The sequence below is a fragment of the Peromyscus californicus genome, unplaced genomic scaffold (assembly GCF_007827085.1).
Source record: "Peromyscus californicus insignis strain IS unplaced genomic scaffold, ASM782708v3 Scaffold_1__1_contigs__length_55948999, whole genome shotgun sequence".
In the NCBI taxonomy this organism is placed as follows: Eukaryota; Metazoa; Chordata; class Mammalia; order Rodentia; family Cricetidae; genus Peromyscus; species Peromyscus californicus.
This window is the reverse complement of record NW_026294492.1, coordinates 40216034-40232743: the sequence shown is the minus strand read 5'-3', so window position 1 is coordinate 40232743 and position 16710 is coordinate 40216034. Positions and strand designations below refer to the sequence as shown.

The following is a 16710-nucleotide window of genomic DNA, read 5'->3' as shown; positions in this document are numbered from 1 at the left end:
GGTGAATCACCTGTTCATAAAGTAAAAACAAAGGGTGGTTTTTTTTTTTAAATGATGATGGGAAAGCCATAATTTTCTAAATAAATTAACATGACCATACTTCTTTCTTTTCTAAGTGATGACTTTTCATGGATCATAGAGCAACTTTGCTCCCATCAAGCACCACCTTTGAAATTATTTGTGTCAAATTTTTAAGTGCTTGAATTATATCTGGTATCATATAGTGGTTAGATAAAACACTTAATTTCTCTATGAAATCACTTATGTTTTATATGGGCTGAAATAATGTTTGGTTCATTGGTCAGCTATTTGTATTCTGTTGCTAAGTATTACACCAGTCACTCGAAAAGCAGCCTTCAGTGTGTGAATGATTAATTGCCTGATCCATAAATGGATAGATGTTCCCTCAAAACTGAAAAGAAGCAACTGCATGTTCATTCACTGTATGATAAATATTTGGAGCCAGAAAAGTATCAATGGTGTTTTCCACTGTAGAACTCTTGGTTACTCAAAAGTATTCAGCAAATCACTATGGATGAATGAAGAAATAAATGTGCATGAGAATCAATGGAAATAAACTGCATGATTGCACTTGACTGTGCATTTATTTCTTGGTCCGAATTTGATAGCTGTGTCAGCCAGTCCTAATTTCCATATAATTTTCATTTCAGAAGGAAAATAAAACTTTAAATGTATTGTTAGCTTTTGAAGGAAAACAGAAAGGCATATTTTCCATGCAATCAAATAAAAGTTCATACAATATAAAACTATTGCAATAAAGTCTGTAGGAGACAGGAGTGGCTATAAGGGATATTGAATGTGAAAAAAAAGAGAGAGAATGATTATTCATCCACCAGCACCCCCAAGTTCTTTCTAAAGTAGGCTTTATCTTAGTGCATTCCTGAAGGACAAAGATGCTTCATAAAAGTACGCAGATGAACTTAGTGCAAGACATTTTGAGCTTTGCCTCCCACCTAGCCTTCAAGCGTTCTCTCTACTAAACATGATGCCAGAATTTTGTTGTTGTTGTTTGTTCTTGGTTTCTTTGTTTGTTTCTCTACCTTAAATTCTCACCATGGGGCATCATGTGAAAACCAGGTATAAAGTTTCATTGTCACGACCAGAAAGGTTATAAGGCAGGTAAAATTTTCCAAAGGTATGATTTTCACCTCAATCCTTCTCTCCAAGTCTTAGGGGATATACTTCTGGAAAAGAATCTATACTTTCTCATTCTTATTTTGAGACTTAATGAGCTGTCACATATGAGCAATGGTGACAAACACAGTTTGTCACAAAAAGATTTGTGGTGAAATTAGACTAGGTGACCATAAGGAAAAAAGATTCTTACTGTAATGAAAGTAACAAATTCAAATGTCATATGTAATATTTCTTGCAATTTTGAAGTCAAGATAAAATACTCACTATTTACATGATTATACCTTGAAAATTGTTTGCTCACAGCCATCGTTGTTTTCATAAAATATTTAATTTATGTAGATGCTTAAAGGAAATATGCCAGAATTTTAAGTAGCAATACGATTTTAAGCCAATTCTATTTAACTGAGACATATGCTTAAATATAGATGTGAACTCTGACGTGCAGTATTTGAAATAAAATAAAACTCATCTGAGTAGTTCTCAAAATTCTGCACTTCAAGATAATTTGGGAAGGTATATACTCTTCTTTTTTAATGTAATAAAAATTTTGCTCATTGTCTCATCAGAGTTCATTGGCACATTTTTAAATAATTACAGTAAATATACCACAGGTCGTATCTATTATAACTACAGATACAACCACTATACCATGGAGCGTTGGTGCGTAGGTCACCCTGAGAGAATCTCTGTCTCTCTATCTTCTTCTCTCCCCCTCCCCCCTCTATCCCTCCCCCCTCTATCCCTCCCCCCCTCTCCCCTTCTCTCTTTTCCCTTAGTAGTGCTGCTAACTGACCCCCTCCATTTCTCTGTTTATTTAAACGCTGTAGATACCATATGTCATAAAGTAGCAGTGAAATCTGGGTCCTGGAATACAGTAGGTTGTCACATAGAGTGAACAGGACTTAGGACTTTAATATCTGTGAATTTGTGTATTTAGTGCTATCCTGTTGCCAGACATGAATTGGCACTTCTTAACTTATTGATTAATTATCAAGCTCACATATATGCACTAAATAAGCAATGCTACAATGAATTCCATCTTGGGAAAAGGGATGCTGCCCCCAGTGATAGCCTTATGTGAAGAGCCAGCTGCAGCAAGGGCTATAGACCCTGTGCAGCTGGAAGGATGGGAGGGTGTGTGAAAAGAGAATGTATCTAATGAAATGGATGCTTAGGGCCATTGTCAGCACTCGGCACAACTGTCCTTATGGTCATGCAAGAAGCAAAGGCACTGTCTTACTGTAATTAAAATGTAGTCAACTCCAGGTGTAGTCAAGTTGACAACCAAGAATAGCCATCATATGCATATAAAGACTGCATTGTGAGTGCTTCCCTGCTTTCCAAAATATTTTTGCACATCAACATAACCATGGGATAGAAAAATTATTATTATTGTTATTATTATTATTTACTCTGTTATTTTTGTTTCTTTGAGACAGCCCAGGCTATTCTAGAAGGTCTCAAGCCTCAGCCTCCCCTTTGCTGGGGTTACAGGCATGATCAATCATACATAGTTATATAGGGGAATTATTATGATTCATATATACAAATACTTAGATATGTATCGATATCCATACATATATGTATATGATATATTTGTGTACGTGAACATGTGCACATGCAAGTCCTATGAATACATGTGCTTAGAATACATGAAGCGATTCAAGACGGTGAACATTACTTATAAGACCAGAACTGAGACTTGAATTCTGAACTAATATTTGAGCAACATTGATCAACCTAGTAGATATTAACCTTAGGCGCTCCAGCAGCACCACGTCCTAACTACACATTAATAAATCAGTGTGAACCATGAGGAGGGAAGTACTCAAGTATAGAAGCTGAGCACTCCAATACAGCTAGACCCAGTAAAGGATGAATTCTCCTAGTAGCAAACAAAATACCATTATGACGTCTGAGATAGATAATGTTCGTTCTCCATCAGTCACCAAGGATTTTTCCGTAGAGCTGTTGTTCGGATGCTGGCTTACCTGGGGCTCGTGGTTGATGACCTTATCTGTATTCAACTGATAGATTCCAATAAAAGCAGAACGTGAACTTTCTGCTAAGCAGTCATTGTTTCTAGCCATGTCCTTATCACTTGCTGTTCCATTTCCCCAAGCATTATGTGCTACAGAGGTTCTCGAGTACCACACTGGGTTAAAGCTCTGTCCAGAGGACACAGGCTTTGACAATAGCTAGTACCCCCCTCGTCCCCTAAAACGCCTTGGTTAACTAGCTGTTTTGGGCTCCATCCTACTCTCTTTGTTTTTGGATTTCTAATCAAGGATCGTTATGGAAATAATGCTAACTTGATCAATAACTCATGTCTAGGTTATTTTAAGGAAAAATAGCATTATGAATAAACTACCACTTAATAAAAGATAACTTGACAGATTTCTAATGCTGGTTGAGGGACAAAAAGAAATATCTCATTAGTAGTTATGTTATGAAGACAGGACGTAATAAGAGAGACTTTGGAAGTTGAATGGATGGGAAGAAAGCAGAGTAAGTGACCATATTGTTATTCAAGTAGATTTAAAGACAGGAAAGTTTCAACAATGCACTTTTTCCCTGTGTGCCAAGAATTTAGTCACATGTTTATATTCAGAGATTGCTTAGAAAAACAGTAAACTTCAAGATTGGGGCAAGTCAATGAATAACTTTCTGGATTTACTTAAAAAAGACAATAGGGGTTACAGAGTCACCTCAGTGGTTAAGAGCACATGCTGCTCTTCAAGATGATACAGGGTATTTCCCAGTACTCAGAGGGCAGCTCACAACTGCCTGTATCTCCAGCTCCAGGGGATCAGAAGATCCTTCTGACTTCCATGGATACCAGGCACACACTTGATAACATATACATGCATGCAAACAAACTGCTTATTTGCATAAAATGAAAAAAATCTTTAAAACATAAAAGAAAAAATAAAACAATACATGTGCTGAAATAGATTTTATAATAGGGCTTTCAAAATAGAAGTCTAGAGTTTATATTTTTCCCTTAGTGTCATTATTTTTCTGCTTGATCTCATATCAAACAATAAAATACCTGTGTATGGATCTCTGTGTATGTAACTCTTTCATTTAATGATTATAGTGGGTTTTCACACTGTGGTAATTCTGCCTCTGCCACATTTTCACTTGTTTTAAACTCATTTTATCATGCATCTTTGTAAGGTACATCAAAGCAATGGGTTGGGATGGGTGGATACATGTGTGCATGTATACATGATTGGAGGAACAGTTGAATGGATAGACATCTGGAGTAAAAGATAATCACAATTTACTGGAGGTGTATATAGTCTCATTAATTAGACATATAATTTTGGTTATTTTTATTTTTTTTTCTGGCTCCAGGTTCCTGATACATAAAATGAAGAGCTTACATGAATGATTACTAAAGTCAGTCTTAGTACAAGAAAATCTGTGAACACTCAGTGAATTGTGATTTTGTTCCTTGGCATGTTACATGCTAACAGTGAAATCAAGGATTTTGGAATCCTGCTGATTGAAACTATCCACCGCTGGCATGCTACAGTCATAAATTATGTTTTGGCCTCATTACCAGTAAGGATTTTTGGTTTAACCTGTGTGACTAATTAGTCCATTCAATCTCAATAGCAGAGCTAGAGATTCATTTTAACACCATTAAAAAGCCTCAATTTACATTTGTAAACATCTGTCAGTATTTAATTTGGAAATAGCTTAAATCATTTCAAAAAGTGATTTGTCCAAAGCCAAAACAAATAAAATGGGGACATTGGACTACCCCATTCTCTAGTTTCTCTTTCATCCCTGTGTTTTACCGCCAGTAATATTTGGAGGTCTTACATTTTACTGCCAGTAATATTTGGAGGTCTTACCCCCACCCCAAATTCTGATTATTGAGAATAGATTTTTGAGATACCTTTCTGAAAGTTTAAGCTCTTGAATGATCCTCCAAATATGCATTGGCTAAAATTGGAAATGCAATATGAAAATAAAAGCCAACAGTAGTTCAAAGAAGTAATAAAAGAGACATGCTGTTTTATTTAAAAGCAATAATTTAGTTTCATGTTTTCTTACACCTCATTTCTTCCTTGAAGGTTTTATTGTGTTACATAAATTAGCTGAAAGCTTTTAATTAGGCGGGAGTCCAATGTTGTTCTCTCTCTTTTTCTTAAAATGCATTGACTTACAACATTATGCACATGTTTCTACATTTCCTGAGTTTGGTCTATTAAGATAACTCGTGTCAACTGTACCCAAAAATGAGTGTTAGTGTGAGTAGATCTAGGTAAAACCTGCTGGAGTTTCTCTACTTATTCCTACTTTAACTCTTCTGAAGTCATTGCCTACATTTTAAGCAGCTGAAAAAATTTTGAAGAAAATTGAATAGCTTTCAAGTCTGTCTTTTCCCCAAGCAGAGAGATGATTTATGGCCACTTTTTTTATAATTGCCTTGGGCATCAATTGGGAAAAACATTAAAGAAATGTGAAAGCTAACTATTCTCAGGGAAGTGTAAGCTTTCCCTAAATATTCATGAATGGCAAGGTTCACATATTCAAACTGGGTAAATGAATATACAAATGGGTAGGTTGTTGTTGTTTTAGCAAGTACTTAACTATGACACTGATAACAGTAACTCTTCCATCTGCATTTTAGGTTATATATGTATATATAACTTTTTGTCATATACAGGAGAATAGACTGTTGTAGTTTAGAAAGATTGTTTAAATTAAAGTTTTGAAATAAGTGAAGTATCTGGATTGCACACTTGGAATTTGCCCTTTTCCTTGCAAAGCATGTTTGCTGTTCTGGTTGATGTTTCTTGTATGTGTCTTGACTGACAGGGATTAGTGTTCCGCACAACCACGTATCATGAAAATGACATCTAGAAATGTTGTTCTGAGAAGGAACATAAAATTTGTTCTTTCACTCACCATGTATCTTTTTAACCACAAAGGCACTTGAGCTGTGCTTTTTTATTATTATTATTGGAAAATAGCATATATATATATATATATATATATATATATATATATATATATATACTGCAAATGATGGGGCAGGGGAAGACTACCTTTCCTGTTAAAAAGAGAGTGTCATTATAATTTATAAATCATCAAGTAGTCTTCCCTGGTATCCTTAACTATTAGATAAATTGGGCTAATGACTCCTGACTACATTTTCCCCAAGGCCTGTATGTAGGTGTTCACATGCAGAACATGATAGATTAAGTTTTGACCCTTTATTTCTCACATTCTTTCCATGTTGCTTTGTCTACAGGTATGGAGACCTAGTTTTCTTTGTGGACTTTTGAAATAAGAATAGATGCTTGCCATGCTCAGGCACAGACATATCTCTACTAGGGAACATCATCGTGGTTCCTTGACCTGTGAGTGGTTAAACGTAGTTAGAGACACTCACTTGAATGGAATGTTGCTGCTCCCTGAGGCTAATGCTTTTGCTTGATAGCTATTCTGTCTCTTACAGTGGCTTGACTCTCTGAAAAAAGGTTATAAACATCAAGCAAAAGTCTACTAAAGAACAGAATTGATTAATGTGACGTATTTGAGATTTTTAATACCACACTCTCAGCAGTAAGTCACAGAGAGGCAGCTCAAAGCACAGTGAATTAAATTTCAATCACACAGCTTTGGCTAGAGAATTGTTTGGTGAAATCTACCTCCTGAGTGAAATTTGAGGGTATTTTTTTCCTCCTTCCATGAGCTGCTTCCTAATTTTTCATACCATGGAGTTTTCAGTCAAGGCATCTATTAATTTAAAAATTCTACTCACAAAGGGATTGTTTGATTTTAGTTTTTAATGAAAAAATGTATATATAACAATCAAGAATATACATGTATTATATCAGGAAAGTACATTGAGACCTAAAAATCTATTTTTATAAAAGAGGTATATTTTTCTGGTAGTTCCTTTTACTTTAACAGAGCTATATAAGATACTATTATATGACTTTTGTATTGTACATATAGTATTTTATAAAAAGTGATACTGAGACTATTACAACATTTTCTGCTTAAAAAGTGGAACAGTCAGGGCAGTCATGAAAGGCGAAGCTCATAACCAAAAAAATAAATAAATAAAATAAGTTGAGTTATCCCTAAAGAAAATAGCTTGAAGTAGATTGGCTTGCATTAGCTAAGCAACCAGTGTACATAGAACATTATCTAATGACTTGTACATATGTAGCCATGAATTCATTTTAATAAGCTGTCCTCCTCATTTATACTTGGTGTTTGCTCAAGTCACAATATGAACTGAGACTGTAAAAGATATAGGCTTAAATATTACCTATATTACAAATATTAATATAATTGCTAATGCAAGTCTTCCAGCTGAAAATAATTTGTATGTATAACTTTTGCTTCAATATCTGAAACTATACTATTTATAAATATAGTTCAAAGTGATTTAATTAAAACAATTCCACCTTCATGAAATATTAAAATTAGTGCTGATAATGTTGGAAATTTTTATTAACAATTGCAATGAGATCATATTCCAAGTGCTTTCCATGTATTGACTTGTTCCTTTAAAACAATGTCTATTATACTCATCATTTTTATTTCAGATAAGAAAAATAAAGCATAGTCAATTATAACATTTTAATGGCAGGGTTCCCTAATTTTAGCACCTTTGATCATTCTTGCTGAATGAGTCATAAAGTGTACTTTAGACCATCTCACAGCACCCCAAGTCTCTAATGAATAGATACTCACAGTAATAGCCCTGCACCAATATCCCAGCAGTAACAACCTCATATATCTCCAGATACTACCAGATGTCCCTCCAGATGCAGGAGGGGATGAGGAAGCAATACTGGAGTGAGAATCCCTGGCTTAACAAATGTGTTCATATTTTCCTCCCCTTATCAAGAACATTGTAACAGTGACAGTTATGGATTGAATGGACACATTTAAAATTCCTCAAGAAAACATAAATTTCTCTTGTAATAAATTTCTCTGTGGTTATTAACTTAATTTGGGTTATATTGAAAGAGTTCCCATTCTGAGTGAAGATAATAGCTTCCTGCTAAATATTGGCCCTAGGAATATAGCCCACTATCTGCTCTGGGATGTATTGGATTGATTGCTCTGAGGGATCCCTAATTCAATCTCATGATACCATGGCACTCATATGGGTGATAATCCTGCAGGATGAATTTGTGCCAAATCCCAATGGGTCTTTGGTGAAACTCATATTAATTAGAGGTAAAGAACTGTTCATACCACCGGCTGATGCCGTTCTCTATAAACAACTATGCTTCTAAGAAATCTGGTATTTTGAAATTCCTTCTTGAAATGCACACCGAGGGAATGCATTAATCCAGAAACTCTTTAAGAAGAAAGTAAGAGCAAAACACAATGAGCCCATGTCCACATGCTGCTTAAAGACTTGTGTTGATTTCGAGGTACATTGCAAAGAGTCAGCAAGGTAATAGATTCTGCTTTGGGAACTAAAGACTCTGGGTTTGAAAGATCTTTAAGTATTTGTTATTAAAGTCCCTCCCTCCTTGTCTTCAGTTTTCTTAAAATTAGTTTTACATTGTTTTCTCTGACAATATTGTGGCTCTCTAATGACTTTAGCTCATGCTGTGTTATTCCAATTCCTGTTAAATGGCGGCATTGGTTTGATCTCAAGCATCTTCCAAACTGCCCAAATCTCCTGAACGTTCTGCAAATTCGATTTGCACCATGGATTTGGTCTGTTTTATCTTCGCATCAGCCTGATCTGGAGTAACCCTTCACAAATTCCATGCAATAACTCCTCTGAGTTTATTACTGCACATAAGCGGCACTAAAGAACAACCTTTGATGCTTGCCAGTGTGTTGATTATGTGACTAACTGCTAAGATTTACACACTCTGATTTTTATTACAGCGACAGTTATCTTTTTGGCTGTAAGTGCAGCAAAGCAACTATAATGTCACAGAGGAAATGGTCACCTTTCTCCAGCCCACTCTGCACACACTTTTTATTTACTATGAAACCTTGGCCATGGAAAGGACAATGAGGAAACAGCCTTTACTATCTGAACATTGTAATAATGATGTTTGAGTATAAAATTTTGAAAACTGAAAAATATCTTAAATGCTTCATTTTGCATCTAAGAAAATACATATCTAATTTTCTATGTAATCTGTGTTTCCCAATGAGGACAAGCTACATCTCGAAGATTTATTGAACTACCTGTTCACAAATGTAAAAAGTTACGGCTGTTCTGCTTCAGGAAGCCAAGCACAAGTACTGCATAAAGCCTACTGGTGCATACATTGTAGCTCCCCAGGGCTGTAATCAATCTCAAATTGCCTGTTTCTGCCAGGTTGTCTTAAACATCTGCCTGCTCCTGTATGCAGCGTCTCATTGCAGCTGAATGGCTGGGCATCTACCAGTGATAGACCACCATTTCTATGTCCACATGTTAAATAAGTTGTAATCAAGGTCTGTCACACATGGGGATATTTCTACGAGAGGTCTAAAACATGTTCGTGAATATAAGCTCTGTGTTCTGTGTATCGGGAAAGGAAAATAATGAATTTGGTTTCTCAGCCTGTAATGTAAACACCAACTGTGTTTCACCTGTAACTGAGACAGAGAAGACCTCCTAGTACACTTTAAAGTAACCTACTGACTGTGATTCTTTTGCAGACCACAGATGACATCCTTGTGGCCTCAGCAGAGTGTCCCAGCGATGATGAGGATATTGACCCCTGTGAGCCGAGCTCAGGTGGGTTAGGTTAGTCAATTTTTTTTCTTACTTCCTTGCCCTTACTATATATCTTTGTTGCATGTTCTGTTCCTTAGAAGAGATGCCCACATAGATGTCAAGTACTACCTTTGGCTACCTCATTGTAAAATGGTACATTAACCGATGGGTTCTTAGTTCCACATGGAGGTGTATGCTGGTAGTTTGGGAGGTGGAGGCAGGGGAATGTGGGTTTTAAAGTCATCCTGGATTGCACAGTGAGGTGATGTCCAGACTGGACTATAGGACACTCTGTCTCAAAATATTAAAAACCAACCAAACAAAGACAAAAAAAAAATATTATCCCATGGGCCTTTGCCTTTTTTTTGTATAAATTTTCTCACTTTAAAAAATGTTAAAAACCCAAACCACCAATAATAGATATTTTTGAGAAAACAGCAGAAAGGGGAGTAGAACGAGTGAGCTGTTTACCGTTCACATTCCAGTAGCTCCCACAATCATTTTTGTATACAATTTAGCGTGGACTTTCCCTATGGTCGTCTCTAGTACAACAGGAAAGCTAAACATATACAGTGAATTGTGGAAAATCATTTGATCTATGTACTGAAAAACATTCCCATGATTCAGTCTGCTGGAAAACTATCTTAAGTGATATATTTTTGAATTTTGGAAGTTGGAGCACTATAGCAATAGCAAAACAGCAGGTACAATAGTTGATGGGTTTGAGAGAAAGGTTTGAGTCTTGCCATGCTCCCCAATGCTCAAGCTGCATTTGACTTACAGTTGAAGCCTACTTTCACCTTCTTTGTGACGTGTTTGCATCTCATCTGATGAGAATGGTGTACTTTTGTTTCTAGACAGCCCTTGTACTGCTAAGTGGAGACATTGGACCCTAAAAATGAGTGAATCCCAGTCCATGTTCCCACCAAATATTCACAGTACTAGACACATGCCCATTAGTGCTATTTTGAATTCCTAGTGTGTGTTAATGAAATAACTGCAGGAGATACGATCTGCCCACTACCCATTAGCTCATAACATTCATAGTTCTTACCTAGAACCCCAGAAAAACGTCTCAATAAAATTGTTAACGTGTATTCTTGTAAAGAAATACATACTGTTTGAAAGTTAGTCTACTTTTTCTCACTTTTAAATATAAATATTTGGGGATGCATTGGCTGTATCTCTTTTTGAGCACCACTTAGATGGCTGTCACTATCATCTGCAAGGACAAAGGAGTAGCTGCCAGTGAAGGGGAGTGGCCTCAGTCCATTCTCATCTGGAGCTGATGCTGGAGATTGCCTGGGCTGCTTCAGCCCTCCTTCTTCGCAGTTCACCTCCCATAGATAGGACTCTCGGCCCCAGAATAGTCTGTCATATACAACTTCCATCTCCAGGGACCATTTACTAGATTCTACCTCCTTGATCTCTATCAGTTTCTCATGTTTGGACTATCAGGCCATTACTGTGGGTCCCAAGGTCAAGGTCCTGCCATTATTTTAACCAATTTTCTCACAGATCTCTCTATGCTAATTAAAAAGTGTAAGACATCATCATCATCACTATTAACATTTGTCTTACTTCTGGATCTTCCATTATGGATTATTCCAGTAAGGAACTCTGAATTTTGTGTGTTTGTAAGAGTTTGATTTTGTTTTCGTAATTTTGAAGGCAGGCGTCTTTTCAGCATTTATTCGTTATTCCAGTGGTAATGAGAAGTGCCTAGGTGCTGACTAATTGCAGTGCTTGCTGATTTTCCTCTGGCCGAATCCTTTTTCTATGGAGTCTCAGCAATCATCTTCTTTAGACAGAGCCCTTACCTTAAGTGCCCACTAAATCCGGCATGAGGACTTTAATTGCACTTGAAATTGTCACTCTGTCTTTCTTCTTGAGGAAAATGCTCCAATTACTCCAGCACTGCTCACGGGTCCTATTAAACACTCCTTAACAACTACTCCATGGTCTCTGCATTTCTCTGGGTACAGTGGATCTAGGAACAGGATGATGGGGAAGAGAGAAAAAAAAAAGAGTACTTCCCTATGTTTAACTGAAAAAAAAAAATGTACATGTGTATGTTTCTGATTGTGAATGCCTGAACATGAGTGCGGGTTCCCAGGGCTCACCAGAGGCATCAGGTCCCCCTAGAGCTGCCTTTGTGGGTGCTATGTCCTGAACTTGGGTCCTCTGCAAGAGCAGTACATGTTCTTAACCATGGTGCTGTAGTCCAGCTCTTCCTCCTCCTCCTTTTAATTCACCTGACTTTGGCTGTGTTATTAAATGTCCCGAACAGCAAGAAGTGCAGCATCTTATCATAGCTGTGTTCCAGATGGTCTGGCCCTCCACTCTTCTTTGTGAATCTATGACTATCTGAAGAACCTTGGGTATCCACTACTAATTTGCCAATGTATAGCTGTATCCTCAACCATAAGACAGCAGTGTGAAGCAGGAACCTTTAAGAATGCATCCCTCCAGGGAGCACTTACTCATATAAATATGTAAATGTCTATACTTTTCTAATACACTGTCTGCTGCCCAAAATACAAGATGCAGAACTACTGATTCTATTCAATAACAACGATTTTAACGTCTGTGTGTGTGTGTGTGTGTGTGTGTGTGTGTGTGTGTATGCCCATAGAGGCCAGAGCAAGATAGCAGTAGGTCCCTGCTCTGTGCTTTGTCATTCTCTGCCTTATTCCATGGAGATAAGGTCTCTCACTATAGCTGGAGTTTGCAGTGCATGTAATCTAGACTGGCTGGTTAAGGAGTTCCCAGGATCTGCCTGTCTCTGTCCCCTGCAACACTGGGGATACAGGTATGCAAGGCCATTTTATAATTTAATTAATTCATTCATTCATTTTCTGAAACAGGGTCTTAGTATGGAACCCTGACTGATCTGGAACTCGTGTAGACGAGGTTGTCCTATAACTCATAGAAATGTGTCTGCCTCTACCTCTGGAGTCCTGGGAATAAAGGTGTGAATCACCACCCGCAGGGGTCAAGGCCTTTTGTCTTTGTTTTTAATGTGGGTACTGGGGATTTGACCTGAGGTCCTCATGCTTGCACAGCTTTCTTACCCAAATGAGCCATCTCCCCTGCTCCCACTTACATGTTCCTGCACAAGCCTGGTTTGTTTAACTTCCTCCCTTACGCCTTAGTTTTGTGCTTGTCAGTTCTTGTTTGAGTAGACAGGTACTATGAAGCAGGTACTGCCACACCTCTGGGATCACTGGCTACCAGCTGTTCTGGTGACCTTCCCTGTCCTGCTGATTGTAATGTTCAGTCAAGGGCTTCCCTTTTTGTATTGCATTTTATAAATGAAATCTTTTCCACATTGACTTTCCCATTCAACTCTCTGATTTCCTTCCCAATTCTTCTTTAATGTTTCATGTAATATTGTGCCCTTAGCAAAATGATATAATTTGTATAATAGCATCAATTAAAATTTGTGGTTTGTATAATTTTCTTCTTTCCAGCTATTATTTAAGAAAGACGGTCTATTTTCTTGACCTTGTTTGAATCTGAATAGTGTTACCCTTTGAGGTTGTGCTTCTACAAACTTTTGTGAATAATTGTACCATTTCCTTACATCTCTTTTCCAACTGTTTTTTTTATATTAACATAAGATAATATTGGTAATAATTATGTCTTGTACCATCAGACTTTGGTTACTGTTAGACATATCTAGGTAAAAATTGTTTCACACATAAGCAACTCAAACTTTGGGAAACCAGGCCTTTAGAATACCTACAGATGGAGGCAGATACTCAGAGGTAGACTTGTGTCTGACGTGTATCAGTAATTCCCTAAGCTAGTGAAAACAGCTATGTGTCAAGAAGTCCACAATTAGCTGTCACACACTTTTTCTGGGTATTTCACTCTACCTGAACATTTACATATGAAAGTTTTGTAATCACGCAGACTACCACCCGCTTCTCACATATGCACACCTTCAAAGAAAAGATTTTCACTGGAATCGTATGTATCATCTTTGATCTTCAGCGACCTTCCTTCCTAAAGATGTTAAAAAAAAACGAACATGGCACGCAATCCAGCCTCTTCTTGAACACTAGCAAATTACACCTTTTATTAAGTGTTAGATAAATTTGAACTGCTCTGTGACTCCACTCAGCACTCTTAATGAAGAGGGAGTTGTGTATTTAGCTCTTAATTTCACCATTGTTCAAATATTATGGAGTCATAACGTGAATCCATTCCTGTACCAGCCCTGGGAGAAAAAACACAATGTATACCTTGATCCTCCACCTCCAAGACGGCGGCTCACTCAATCTTAGAAGCCACCCACCCTACATTTTATGCTTTTTAAATTTTGTTTTCTTCTGATTCTCAAGTCCTTCCTCTTAGACATTAAAATATCACCTGTTTTTTAGAGGCATTTCTAGCATTGACGTGAATGTATTTAAGGTAATTATTGCAATGCCTCCAATAAACTCGAACACAAATGTCAGATTTTCTTTTCTTTTCCAATTCATTTCTATAAAAGTAATATCCAAGCTATTTTTTCCCCCTTTACATAATGCTGTTACTTTTTTTGGCTCAAAATTGATGGGCAACTGATGAAACCACTCGGGCCTCCTGATGGGAACAGAGCATGTTGAAACTAGATCAGGGACAACCCCCTGGGTGGGAACACATGGAATTCAATTACAGTTGATTCCAGCCCCAATGTCCTGCGTGGTTAGAATTGGATGATAGCTCCACACCGGTACAGTGAGGGTTTGGGAATACAAAAAGAGGCCAGGCGAGGCAGGACAGCTAAGCAAATCCCATCTCTACAGGTAGGAACCTCACTGTCCCAAAATGCCCTTTTTATGCTTCGTGAACACTGACAGATGGATGACCTTCAATGTGGTTCCTTTGAAACAAACAAACAGAAAAACACTTGCACCTCCTGTGCGTTTTTTCCACGCCATGTGCTTTTTGCAATGGATGGATTGTGGGTGGGAAGTGTGTTAAAGAGCAACAGCTTGTTCTAATATGTGTTTTCGAGTGTTTCCTGCCATTAGAAGTTTCCTACTTCTATTATACTATAGGTATGTAAGTATACGCATTTCCTGTGTCTCTTTTACAAAATAAGCTTTTGTAAACCAGATTTCTCTGCCATCACTCATTTTTGGATTTGCTTAGTAAACTGACAGAATGTCAACGCTGCATTCACCTAAATTCTCAGATGGTGTCCATCCATCTCAGTTTTCTGCCCTCTCTTGAACAGAACACTTTTTCCACACCCTTGGCAAAATCTGGAAAGCGTGCTTTCTATGCGGTTCTTTAAGACATTCAGTGAAAATAATGGCCCTTTTTCGGTGTGGAATCTTCCTGGTGAATAGCTCCAATTTATCTTGCCTCACAATAAAAACAAATTTAGCTTCCTCCTTCCTCCAATGTATCTAGAAAATCCTCTTATATTTACAATGGTGAGGATAGTGTGTCAAATCTCTTTGTATTTAAGGATGAATAGCTGATTAAGTGGAAGACTTTTCAACTAAGTAATCCATTGTTGCAATCGGAAAAAAAAAGAAAAGCCCCTTGAATAATAAGATTAGTCATCATCAATCTCTCCCTCCCTCCCTCCCTCCCTTCCTTCCTCCCTCCCTCCCTTCCTTCCTCTCTGTCTCTGTCTCTTTCTGTGTCTCTCTCTGTCTCTCTGTCTCTGTCTCCCCCCCCCCCGTGTGTTTGTGTGTGTGTGTGTGTGTGTGTGTGTGTGTGTGTGTGTGTGTGTTTGTGTGGTCTCTTCTGGTTTGCAATGGAGGTAGACTGTCTGCCCAGCCACTGTAAACACAGTTTGTAGATCAGGGCTCACGTGTATGAGTAATGACAGATAACAAGTATCCTTTGGATTTAGTGAAGACAGATCCTATGCTCATCATTGCATTTAGTCCTTACAAACTTTTATTATTTATTTCAAATTATATTTTCATTTTAATGAAACTCTAAAGTATCTTCATAGCTGGGGAGACTTGGAGAAATTGTTACTGAGATAATACTGCACCTCTCACTATTTTACTTGAGAGAAAGTGGACTTTTGGTTTCTTGAAATGCAAGGTTGTTCCTCTAAAATTTAGGAACCTCACAAATACAGAATTAGCTTTTAAGATGTTCATTTAAATAATTTGCTGGAATAAATTTAAATTTGATGGCAAAAGGTCCTTCACATGTATTACTATTCATTAGGGAAGATTTGCTACAATTACTATGCAATTTTGAGTGGTTTTCCAGTGTGCTATTTTGAGAAAAGATCAAAGGATTTCTACTGAACTGATCCCATTAACCATTAGAAATAAAAATATGGATATTGCACAAGCTGCATCTTTTCATTAAATAAATAATCTCAATCATTTAAAGGAATATATCATTTAGTAGACCATATTTTTGAGACTGATTAGAAGATAATTTTGTTCTTCATTTAAATTTGGGTTATTTATATGTAATTATTCAGAAGTGAGTCTAATTAGCCAATAATAGCCAACACATTGATGTTAAAATGAAGGATTTTGAGCTACAACCAGAAAAATAGCATAATGAATCTTCCATTTTCGGGGAACAGAGAGCATCTCCTGAGTACCCGGGCTAGGTTGGCTGGAGGTTCAGTCATCATGTAGGATGGGTGGCTGAAGTTTGCCACTGATGAATGTGCTATCAGCATGCAATGTTCTGGCTTGGGGCTATTTTTTTGTTTGGTTGATTTTTTGTTGTTATTGTTGTTGTTTTGCCATATATAAATTTAATTCTCCAGAATACTTGGATAAAAGTTAATAGAATATGATCATAAAAGAAGAAAGGCACATATATCATTCTTAATCTCCTTCCCCTCCCTTAAT

The 16710-nt window shown here is 37.2% G+C and overlaps 1 protein-coding gene across 42 annotated transcripts in view; it reads left to right on the top strand.

Annotated features, from left to right (window-relative positions):
- Nucleotides 1-16710, top strand: part of Nrxn1 (neurexin 1) — a 1064135-nt gene that overhangs the window by 1027207 nt on the left and 20218 nt on the right. For 24 of the 42 annotated variants that reach the window (XM_052746549.1, XM_052746543.1, XM_052746544.1 and 21 more), the window contains one exon: nt 9817-9904. In XM_052746549.1, the coding sequence (XP_052602509.1) occupies nt 9817-9904 (88 nt within the window). The remainder of the gene's footprint in view (nt 1-9816; nt 9905-16710) is intronic. The other 18 variants (XM_052746545.1, XM_052746560.1, XM_052746550.1 and 15 more) reach the window with 1 other exon arrangement.